The 12149-nt window shown below is 45.1% G+C and overlaps 2 protein-coding genes across 4 annotated transcripts; one reads left to right on the top strand and one right to left on the bottom strand.

Moving 5' to 3' along the window:
• The first annotated feature begins 226 nt into the window (after positions 1–226).
• LOC142587521 (uncharacterized) lies at positions 227–5426 on the top strand. Of its 3 annotated transcripts, XM_075698596.1 has the most exons (5): positions 227–2513; positions 3979–4047; positions 4318–4410; positions 4465–4575; positions 4634–5426. In XM_075698596.1, exons 1-5 carry the CDS (start codon positions 2447–2449, stop codon positions 4918–4920), a joined length of 627 nt encoding a protein of 208 aa, XP_075554711.1. In that variant the 5' UTR covers positions 227–2446; the 3' UTR covers positions 4921–5426. The 3 variants fall into 3 exon arrangements, with proteins under 3 accessions (XP_075554711.1, XP_075554709.1, XP_075554710.1); XM_075698594.1 differs by having other exon boundaries at positions 4318–4575; XM_075698595.1 differs by lacking the exon at positions 227–2513 and having other exon boundaries at positions 3893–4047; positions 4318–4575.
• Positions 5427–6818: 1392 nt separating this feature from the next.
• LOC142588158 (uncharacterized) lies at positions 6819–7936 on the bottom strand. Its single transcript, XM_075699658.1, has 2 exons — positions 7565–7936; positions 6819–7505 (listed from the first exon to the last, which is right to left on the bottom strand). The coding sequence occupies exons 1-2, from the start codon at positions 7934–7936 to the stop codon at positions 7359–7361; spliced, it is 519 nt and encodes a 172-aa protein (XP_075555773.1). The 3' UTR covers positions 6819–7358.
• Between the last annotated feature and the right edge of the window lie 4213 nt (positions 7937–12149).

Below are 12149 nucleotides of genomic sequence, written 5' to 3'. Positions count from 1 at the left end.
GTCCTGTTGAAAGCTTATATGCAGAATCAAATGAGTGGTCACTTCATCTGCAGAGAACATACATCAGCCAAACATATTTTTTGAAAGTCCACTCTAATCCTCAACATCCATGTTTTAATACCATTAACGATACGACATATGCTACACTCTTTCATATTCGTCTCTCCGTAAGACAGCCTTTCTCGCTGCGTGTGAGGGAGCTTAGTGATGAAATGCGTGTCCCAATCCTTGAGCTTCGCCCAATGCATCCAGCCCAGCTGCTACCTCCTTGGGAGTGGCAGCTGATACAATGCGATATATCCTTCATGCAAGTTACAAAACACGCTCCAGAGATTGAAATCCAAATGCATTTCCGGGAACTCCAGCACAAATACTCCTGCACGGAGTTCTACACAGACGCATCGAAGTCACACGACGGGGTGTCCTATGCAGCCGTCGGTCCATCCTTCTCGGAAACCGATGTACTGCATCCGGAAACTAGTATCTTTACGGCTGAGGCTTACGCACTGCTGTCGGTCGTAAAGCATATAAATAAATCAAAACTCCAGAAATCAGTTATATATACGGACTCCCTTAGTGTTGTGAAGGCCTTGATGTCTTTCTGTAGCCACAAAAATCCGGTGATTATTGAACTCTACTCCGTACTGTGTAAAGCGTATACAGGAAACCTGCATGTCATCATATGCTGGGTGCCAGGTCATAGGGGCATCGAAGGCAATGTTCTGGCGGACCAGATGGCCACGTCAGTTGCATCGCATTCTGTTAATTCCACTGCCGCAGTCCCTGTGACAGATCTGAAGCCCTTCTTACGGAGGAAACTACGGAACCACTGGCAACGCCTATGGGACGCGGAAACAAATAATAAGCTCCACGTGATAAAGCCACTGTTAGGATTCTGGCCTTCCGTAACAAAATCGCGCCGGACAGATGTCCTATTCTGTCGTCTAAGGATAGGACACACATTGGGCACACACAACTTTTTACTCACCGGAAACGAGCCTCCAACCTGTGGTAGATGCGGGGAGAGGCTGACCGTCCTCCATGTCCTTCTGGAGTGTCGGAAAGCCGAATCTGAAAGAAAGAAACATTTTCCCTTAGCATACCGGCAGCACATCCCCCTTCATCCAGTAATGTTACTCGGCCCAGAACCACTGTTTGACACCAACGCAGTCCTGGGCTTCCTGAAAGATGTCATAATACATATTATTAGCCCCACACACTCGTAGCGTCTCCTCTCTTTAGAGGATGCCGCTGGGATAGCTGTTTCATATAGCACATGCCTCTAGGCCCTTGTGCTTCAAGGGCTCTGGCGAGGCAGTGGTGCTACAGGTAATTTCACCATCCAATATATTTTCTGTATTGCATCGCTCTTTCGCGATGAATTTTATTGCACATTGAACACGTCATTTGTCATCGACATAATCTTATTACAGATATATTTTACGCACTCTAGAGCGACTATTTTTTAAGGCCCCTATACAGCCAATTTTCATTAACCCCATAGAACTCATAACTACATTGCAAACTTATCACCACTGCCTTGGCGCTCTTTGGCCAAACTTGGCCCTTGCGCCAATAAACACTACATATCATCATCATCATCCATGCACTGAAAACTGCACTAACGATGCTACATTTAAAATCGAGAAGATGGTGCACATTTAGTAATATGGTAGCACATTTAAGCGACAAGTGCAGGCATTGTATGGATGAAAAGCTCCAGAAAAAGTTACGAAACTGAATTGGAAACTGTCATGTCTTTCTTTCTGTAACTCTAGAGTGGAAAGAAATAGTAACATTCTGGTTCAATTCTACTTTGAGTGAAAAGTAACATTTTATCTTGGTTTCTGGTTTTCGGTTGCATTGTAAAATCATGTGCTGCTGTGATAAGATGGATATGGTGTGCAACTCCACAGTCTTTGCAGAGACTAAACCATTTTCATTGCGTCAAGAATAGTAAACTTTAAAAAATTATCGCAGTAGAAAAAAATTTTAGTTAATGAAAAAAAATTAAATTATGGGGTTTTACGTGCCAAAATCACTTTCTGATTATGAGGCACGCCATAGTGGAGGACTCCGGAAATTTTGACCACCTGGAGTTCTTTAACGTGCTCCTAAATCTAACTAATGGCGAATTCCATTGGGAGAACAGGAGTAGAGAGCCGAGCAGTGCGGAGTCGGGTGGCAGCGCAGTGCGAGCAGGAACATTCGACCCGCCACTGGAATGCGGCGTTGATCCGGAGAGCAGGTGGGAGGGGGACGTGTGAGGAGAAATGTACCACGTGACACAAGCAATCGACGTCCCAGCATTCTCTGCGGGAGAGCGGCAAAACACGTGTAACCGTGTTGTGGTCGTCGGACGTTCACCGGTTCGCCGCAGCGTACAACATGCATTTATGCAACGCCGAGGCATCCCGCAACGTTTCCGTCTGCAAGATTATCCGAAATGGATTCTGAAGCTCAGCGCATCCTGCTTTCTATTATTCAGGGGAAGTCGCCGTCTTCAACCGAAGGTAAGGCGAAATTCATTTCATGGCTTTGTATTTGCGCACGCCTTCATCGACATGCAGCACGCCGCACTTTCTAGCACTAGCGGCCATGCGTTTAATGATTGTGTCTATAGGTACCCCAGCTCACTTGTATAATGCATGCAAGCGAAGCACCGTGGATCAGAGAAATATTTATCTGACCGTAAATATTACAGTTTCCACATTGTATCGGCTGCCAGCATAAATTAAGATGCGAGTAATTCCGAGACTAATACCTTGTTCCGTCTTCAGATTCACCTGTATTTGTAATTGTGGATCAATTCAGATTCAACGTACCCGTGATTTCTATGAATACGCTTAGTAAACGGCTACGGAACGATTACACGCTGTGCAACATGGAACAGAACTTCGCACCAATAATTAAATTTATCATATACAGACCACAGCGCAAATGTGCGTTCTCCCAGGAATGTGCCGTAGAGATGTTTGTAAATGCATGTGTTTGTTTTGCCTCCGGTCCTGTATCGCTAAACAATACACCCGATACTGAATTATTCTTGCACAAGGCAGAAATAACTAACAGTGCTGTGTGCTCTTGTGAGGAGACTGGAGAAGACTCAGAACGTATGCTGTTACACTGCAAAAAATAATGACTAACCCTAACATGCTTTTTCCGAAGATCCATGCACTGAATGTAAAACTAATATAACTAGATAAAATACTGGGTATATGGCCATCAGAACACTTGCAACATAGAGCAGCATGCGTATTAGTGCAGTTTCTTGAAGAATTTTGAATATTTATATGTTTGTTACTTTAACATTGTTCTCTGACGCTGTATTTGGGGGAAATGATCCATTTTGATATAGATGCGTTTTGTGTATTCACTCATATTATCGTGTGTCTGTGGCTGTGGTCTGTGGCTGCTGCGATTGTCTACAGTGGGTTTTTCAACAAGGGCTGCCTCATGTACGTCGACATGCAGACACGAAAATTTGTAAACTTCTCAGAAACAATTCTGTGTTGTATGTGGCGAACTTTAGGACTGTCGTCTTTTTTCCATTCTTCGTATGACGTTTTTAGCTAACTTATGAATTCGCAAGATAGGTCCAGCTGATGCCGTGTAACAGCCACCAACATCTACTGACGTACACTTAGTAAAAAAATGCAAGGTTATTTTTATCGATGCAATTTAACTAGCTGCTATACGAGCTGTACCAGTGTAGGTGCCTGTGACTAAAGCTCAAACACATGCCGATGTCATGTGTACGAGCCGAAAGGCACATTTCCTAGGCTGCTGTTTTTTGCTGCTTTACCTCGCACAAAACCAGCTACGAGCGACTGCAGTAAATGTTGTAAACGAAAAGGAGCCTTGCTGCGAAGGTGATGTAGTAAAGCTATTAGGCATTTTCAACCTGTATACTTGGTAGCCGTGGCTTTAAAAAAATTTAACTGTTAAGACACTCAGTAATGTATATACCCATTTCAGCGGCTGTTCTGTCCTCTTATGCTACACAAAAGCAAACAAGCTTGGTGATGCCAGAGATCAGCATCCCAGGTGAGACAATGAAGCTTTTATTGTTGTTTTCAAGCAACTTTAGGTATCACGCACATGAGAAATGTTACATGTCGCGAGTGTTTTTTTAATTATTAATGATTTGTGCAATATTTCGTACAGCTTAATGCAGGTTACTAAACTACTTTTCTGTCTGATATCCAAACTTATATGACATTGTCTGTAAGCATAAATTGCCTCACCACTTACGGGCCTATTTTATGTTATGTGAATGAATGAATACCTTTCCATCATGTGCGAAAACCTCTGCAGTGCTTCCTACCAGTTCGGCTGCCGATGTGCATATGCCAGTAAGTGATGGAGGGGGCATGGAGGCTGGATCATCGTTCATTGGAGCTGGGAGTGGTAAGTATTATTGTTTTCTTAAGCCCTACATTTACTGTTCTTTCATTTTTATAGGTGGTAGAGATGCAATTCTGCATAGAAGCTTGTCAGCCACTGCACCAGCACCAAGTGACGGGAAGGCACCAGCTCTGGCCAGACCATTGGGCACCAGGAGAGGAGGTGGTGGTGAGCGCCTCAGCGTTTGGCATTTCTATTCACTGTCTAGGATTTATTTTCATTCCAGCTGCCGAGTGGACCGAGGGACAGACGAAGCTGCTGCTAGAGTACTACTACAAGTACTTCCCGCAGATTGGTCCGTTCAAGAAATTTAAAAACAAAAAACAGGCTTTCAAGCAAATCTCCATGGACGTTGAAGCTGTACTTGGCATAAAAAAAACAGCAGAGCAGTGTGAGAACCGGTACAAAACTGTGATCAGACGTCGCAAGGCTGCCTCGGACAACAACAACAGATCTGGGACATCACCGACTCCTGTGCCATTTGACGACGAGATGCGTAAAATAGAAACTTGACGATAGCATTGAACCAGAAGTGCAAAGAGGTGCCTCAGGGGTTACTTTCAAGGACTCGGCGGAATCTCCAGCACTAGTCTCACCAAATGCAGATAGCATTGAGAAAAATGAAAGCCAGTCACCAAATGCTGAGGTGAAACTGCGTGCAAACACTACACGCTTGCAACACATGCAACTGTTTTTTTCTGAAATGAGGGCTATTAATAAAGAGCGTGAGTGTCGGAAAGCAGCCAGAGATGCCGAGAAAGAAAATCGCAGAGCTCAAAGGCAGGTTGAGCGACAGGCACATCTTGAAGAGCGGCGCAAGATGCACGATGAGCGAATGGAAATCCTGCGTCAAGCCTTCGGTCTTCAGCAATAAAATATTTCATATTCAGGACTAGTAAGAGAGACGGCAAAGCAAGCAAGAAGCGATAGGACAATATGCAAGAAATTGCGGGTTGTCCTGCTGCTTATGCTTTTGAATTGCGCGTTATGTGCTAGTCCTAAATATGTCTACAACTGGATTGCTTGGTTTCAGTGTATATTTATTGTTACTATTTAGGCACAGAAACGAGGCACTACACTGGACAAAAGTAAATGGACCAGCGACTCTGCCTTCTTTTTCTGCTATGGTGGTAAATTTCACAGGTTTTTCTCAGCGAGCCTCTGGTCCGTGTACTTTTGTTCACAGTTATGTAATTTCCACAGTTCATGGTTGCGGTCTCCGCAGTCCCATCTTCACCATCAAGTGAGCTCTCTTGATACCAGCCAAGGCACGTAGTAGGCTATCTTGTTGCTGGGATCCACTGCTGCCGCTGCTTTGTTGAGTTGCTGGAAGGCTAGAGTCATTGTCGTTTGGTGTTGGTAGGCTGAGGGACATGTCTCGTGACAAGTTCTCCGGCAAATCTCCCCGCTCGATACAGAGATTGTGAAGCACGCAGCACGAGATAATAAACTTAGACATATTGTCTACTGTCCACATGTCCAACCTGTGCAGTTGCCTGAAGAGATTCTTTAGATCTCCGAAGGCATTCTCAATCAGGACCCTTGTTCCCGACAGCCTTGCATTGAAGGCCCTATCGCTGCAGTCCAGGTTTCCGTAGTCCCGAATCGGTGTCATGAGGTACTCTCTGAAAGGGTAGGCTGCATCACCTACTATGTGGTACACGCTCGAGCACAATTGTGGCAGCACACTGGCAACCCTTGACCTCCTGAAAATTCTAGAATCGTGCATTTTACTTGGGGCACCAGCGGTGACATCAAGAAATCTCTTCTTGTTGTTGCATATGCCTTGAAGGGTCTAAGGTAAGCAGTGGTGTCTGTTTACGTAAACAGAGCGAACTTTGCCAGCTGGACATCTGATGGATATGTAGCTGCCGTCAACGCATCCAATTGTGTCTGGGAATCTTGATGCCTTCAAATTATAGACAAAGCACGTACATACATGGTTAAATGTGGTGATTGATCAAAGGTACTCGAAAAATCACTAAATTTCAACTCCAAGAAGAGTGCAAATTTATCAGAGGGAGCGTCTCCTTTCATTAAGCAGTGAGTATTGCGATAGGCAGGCACTTATGTGCTGTCAAACAATAGATATAGTGTTACAGGGGCACATCACAGAACACTATGCAATTTTTTTAGTTGCAGAATGTTTACAAAAAGATTTAGCACATGCTAAATTATGTACTAAAAGCTTGGTCACCTGCTCAAAATCAGTGGCGAGCTTGTGCAGGTCACTAGGGAACTTGATGACACTGGGTGCAATGTCAAGGAGGAACGAGGTTACTCGGCTCATCATTCTGTGGTGGGTGCTTTCTGCAACTTCGAAGCGGCCAGCAACGTCCCTAATGCATGCCTTGTTGGCTGCATACCCGAGAAGAAGGGACATGTTTTTAAAAAAAAAATAGTACAGCGGAACGGAGCAGCATGTTTATCTTGTTTTGAGCGGATTAAAAAAACGCCTAAGACAGAAAATGCAATTCAACATGTATAGCTCGATTACTATAAGAGCTCGACATGCGTGACAAATCGCGCTGTTAGCTAAGCCAATCAATAAATTTTATTATTTTGCATATTAAAATTAGAATGGTGCAAATGAAGTATATGCATGTCACTAGGAATAGCCTGCTTGCAATGCTGATACAACTGTTTTATGGGCAATAGTTTGAAAGAGTGTCTTGAACAGTCATCTTGAATTCTGCTTTGCTACTGCACCTAGTTACAAGTAATTGACGGCGAGCTTGTTTGCTTCAGTCTGGTGGTGCACGAAACAAAAAGAAAAGCACATCACATCCCATTTTAACTGTTATACCTTTGAAGCCTGTTAGCGGCATGCCGCGTGTAATATAACCTGAAAGTTGCACCTTCCTGTGCAGCACATTTCTTGCAACCTGTCATGTTCGTATCATCCAAACAGAAGACAAAAAAAATTGCTAATGTCGACTATCCCACATAACTCACCACAGAAAGGACAGAATGTGTTCTTCAGGCGACTTCGCAGGCAGGCCACCGCGATCGCTCTTCTTAGGGCAGTGAGGTGACTTGGCGAATTCGGCTGCCAGGAGGTCCGCCACTGGCCGCGTGATGCGGAAATTTCTTTTGAACTAGAAAGAAAAACGGGCACTTTAACGATCTGACTTCCCTCGGAAGCTGAACAACGCACCTCCTCGTCGGAGTATGAAGAGACAGTCTTTCCAATGTACGAGTCCACTTTTGGTCTTTCCTCCGGCAACGAAAATAGCTCTTGAGAGATCGCCGCGTACATTTCGTAGTCATCATTGCTACTAGTGTCGTCCGTAGAACTACAACTCGAATCCGAAGTTGAGCTCCAGATGCTGTCGCTGCTGTCACCGTCGAGCGTCTCGAGCACTTCAGCAAGGCGAAGACGCTTTGCTGCCACTGTTTCCCGCGCATCCGAAGAGAAGCAAGGTGTACTAGAAATGTTGGTATCTCTCGCTGAATCGTTAAGCCCGTTCATATTAACGACGTCAAAGTCACTGGGGCCAAAACAGTGCCTACGCTTGGCTGCTGCCATTGCCGCCGCACTCGCCGGCTGAAGCAAAATGAGGAGGATATGACGGTTTGGATCACGTGACTTCCTCGGTACTCCGCTTTTCAGGCGAGAGCAGTACGGACTGCTCTCGGCTGCTCTCGGCGCAGCGAAACTGCTCTTGTTCTACCACTGGATGACGGCGCTCCCACTCCTGTTCGACCAATGAAACACGCCGCGCCTGGAAGGAGCACTTTCAGCCTGCTTTTGAGTGCTCCTGTTCTCCCAATGGAATTCGCCATAAGTACACGGGTGTTTTCGCATTTCGCCCCCATCGGAATGCAGCCGCCGTGGCCGGGATTCTATCCCGCGACCTCGTGCTCAGCAGCCCAACACCATAGCCACTGAGCAACCACGGCGGGTTTTAGTTAATGAGCAGTCTTTAAAAATGTTAACATGTCAGCCCATTGCAAATGCAGGAACAGGCTGTGAAAAACTAGTTTAAACTCATTTATCAGATGAAACGCGAGTTCTTGGTGATTGGTATTGCACATACTGAAATTTACTTTCAAAGGTGAAACATTTAGTTTTAGATGTTGCTACTTGCAGGTTTATAATTAGCCTACTGTGTCAACATGGTTCAGTTCTTAAGGTTTACATACTGATAGACCTGCTCAAGTGTGCTGTTGTTAAGTGCGCAATAATATGTCTACCTATTTGTCATGTACATGATCTAGCAAGCTTTAACACAAAAATCATTCTGATGCATAAAAAAAATTGTCTTCGCAGGTACATTGAAGTACTCATTTCGCAGCGACGTGCCTGGAAGGACACACAGTGGGGTGTTGAAAGCAATGGTGGAAGCAGTGCAGAAGAAGGAACCAGTGTTCGGCATAAAAGGTCCATCCACTCTGATCAAGCTGCGAGGCTTTGATCTCGTCTGGGGCCTGCCTCCTGACTACATGCACTACGTCTTGGAAGGTGTGACCAAACAGGTTACCGAAATGTGGCTGTCAGCTACAGGTTCCACGTGGTATATTGGGAGGCACATAAAGCTAATTGATTCGAGGTTGCTCTCGATAAAGCCACCAATAATCTTTTCAAGATCGGGACGGCCTTTGTCAGATCGTGCTTTTTGGAAGGCTGCAGAGTGGCGCTCTTGGCTTCTTTTCTACAGCCTTCCATGTGTCTCTGACATATTGCCCCCACCTTATCTGACACATTTCGCACTTTTGCAAAGGCTGTGTTTCTTTTATTGAAGGATGTTATCCTAGAAGATGAAATTTGTGCTGCTGAGAGGTCCCTCTTAGCATTTGTTCAGCAGATGGCCAAGCTGTATGGGCAGAATGCAATGACTTTAATGTGCATCAATTATTGCACCTCACAAAGTCGACACGAATGTTTGGCCCCTTGTGGGCTACATCAACGTTTCCATTTGAAAATGGAATTGGCAGGGCGCTGCAGCTTGTGACAGCAGCTAAATATGTGCCTGCTCAGATTGCTGAACGGTGCATCATGCACCAAACCTTCAGAACAGTTTCAGTGCATATGGACCTTCAACCAAGTCTTTTGTCTGCCAAAAAAGAGCTTGAACATAGTTATAAGCGATGTTTTCAGACATGTGTTCTTGGACAGGCACAGCCAGTTGTTTATATGCCAGATATCCTAAAGGGGCTTTTTGTTTCGAGATTTGGTAATGTACCACAAGTGTCCAAGTATTTCAGAGCCCAGGTAGGCACCATGATTATTCACAGTTCTGAGTATTGTGTGCCTAGCAAAACTTGCTCTTGCTATGTTAAAATGTCTGATGGAATGTACTGCTTAGTTCTAGGGATCTATGCAAAAGTAGGCGTTATGTACTTTCATTGTCAGCAGCTGCTCACCACACCATGTGCATTTGATGTTCTGCACATATTAGAGTGCCAGCTTCCACCTACTTCTGTGAATAATTTCTTGTATTGTTGTGATGAAGTGTCCTTGCAATGTGTCTTTCTTAGTGTGTGTATTAAGTCATACTTGTGCGAGTTGCCCAATAGGCTTGAAAAAAATTAATAGCCACTAGGCCATGCAGCGGCCAAGTTCACTGGCAAGTCATGCGTATTCTGTAAATGTGCATTTAAGCGTAGGGAGTGACTCGTGAATGAAAGCTTGTGCACCTTATTGTGAAGAGTGTGAAGTACAGAGAAAGCAGTTGGCACGGCCATGTAGCGGCCAAGTTCACTGGCAAGTCATGCGTGTTCTGTAAATGTGCATTTAAGCGTAGGGAGTGACTCATGAATGAAAGCTTGTGCACCTTATTGTGACGAGTGTGAAGTACAGAGAAAGCAGTTGGCACGGCCATGTAGCGGCCAAGTTCACTGGCAAGTCATGCGTGTTCTGTAAATGTGCATTTAAGCGTAGGGAGTGACTCGTGAATGAAAGCTCGTGCACCTTATTGTGACGAGTGTGAAGTACAGAGAAAGCAGTTGGCACGGCCATGTAGCGGCCAAGTTCACTGGCAAGTCATGCGTGTTCTGTAAATGTGCATTTAAGCGTAGGGAGTGACTCGTGAATGAAAGCTCGTGCACCTTATTGTGACGAGTGTGAAGTACACAGACAGCAGTTGGCACGGCCATGTAGCGGCCAAGTTCATTGGCAAGTCATGCGTGTTCTGTAAATGTGCATTTAAGCGTAGGGAGTGACTTGTGAATGAAAGCTCGTGCACCTTATTGTGACGAGTGTGAAGTACAGAGAAAGCAGTTGGTACGGCCATGTAGCGGCCAAGTTCACTGGAAAGTCATGCGTGTTCTGTAAATGTGCATTTAAGCGTAGGGAGTGACTCATGAATGAAAGCTTGTGCACTTTATTGTGACGAGTGTGAAGTACAGAAAAAGCAGTTGGCACGGCCATGTAGCGGCCAAGTTCACTGGCAAGTCATGCGTGTTCTGTAAATGTGCATTTAAGCGTAGGGAGTGACTCGTGAATGAAAGCTCGTGCACCTTATTGTGACGAGTGTGAAGTACAGAGAAAGCAGTTGGCACGGCCATGTAGCGGCCAAGTTCACTGGCAAGTCATGCGTGTTCTGTAAATGTGCATTTAAGCGTAGGGAGTGACTCGTGAATGAAAGCTCGTGCACCTTATTGTGACGAGTGTGAAGTACAGAGAAAGCAGTTGGCACGGCCATGTAGCGGCCAAGTTCACTGGCAAGTCATGCGTGTTCTGTAAATGTGCATTTAAGCGTAGGGAGTGACTCGTGAATGAAAGCTCGTGCACCTTATTGTGACGAGTGTGAAGTACACAGACAGCAGTTGGCACGGCCATGTAGCGGCCAAGTTCATTGGCAAGTCATGCGTGTTCTGTAAATGTGCATTTAAGCGTAGGGAGTGACTCGTGAATGAAAGCTCGTGCACCTTATTGTTACGAGTGTGAAGTACAGAGAAAGCAGTTGGCACGGCCATGTAGCGGCCAAGTTCACTGGCAAGTCATGCTTGTTCTGTAATGTGCTGTTAAGCATAGGGAGTGACTCGTGAATGAAAGCTCGTGCACCTTATTGTGACGAGTGTGAAGTACAGAGAAAGCAGTTGGCACGGCCATGTAGCGGCCAAGTTCACTGGCAAGTCATGCTTGTTCTGTAATGTGCTGTTAAGCATAGGGAGTGACTCGTGAATGAAAGCTCGTGCACCTTATTGTGACGAGTGTGAAGTACAGAGAAAGCAGTTGGCACGGCCATGTAGCGGCCAAGTTCACTGGCAAGTCATGCGTGTTCTGTAAATGTGCATTTAAGCGTAGGGAGTGACTCGTGAATGAAAGCTCGTGCACCTTATTGTTACGAGTGTGAAGTACATAGAAAGCAGTTGGCAGCTTGAATTGAAGCTGCTCAAGCAGCACACTCAAGCATTCAAGCACACTGTTCAATAGTGTGTGAACTTAGCAGTAGAGCAGCAGTAGCAGCAGTATAGTAGCACTCTGAAGAGCAATGCAAACAATTTGAGCAGTAAGGTTTTAATGATTATTTTCTTGATTTCTCTGTCGCTCAGTAAATAGACAGTTAAACTTTAGCCGTGTTCCATGGCTCCATGGTCTGTTGCTTGGATGTTTGTTAGTAGCTGCAAGGAAAACAAAGCTGAGAAGAGTGTGGTGCTGTAATGTTGCATTTTTTTGCTGGTGCAGTATGCAAAGCAGCTGTATATTACAAAGATCTTAACTTGTTAGTAACACTGCTGGGTAGTCTTTCTACCACGTACGAGGTACGTATTGGCATGCCTAGTGATAAGGCATA

Source organism: Dermacentor variabilis, chromosome 7 (genome assembly GCF_050947875.1).
Source record: "Dermacentor variabilis isolate Ectoservices chromosome 7, ASM5094787v1, whole genome shotgun sequence".
Classification (NCBI taxonomy): Eukaryota; Metazoa; Arthropoda; class Arachnida; order Ixodida; family Ixodidae; genus Dermacentor; species Dermacentor variabilis.
The sequence above is the reverse complement of the archived record's forward strand: the minus strand, read 5'-3'. Positions and strand labels throughout refer to the sequence as shown.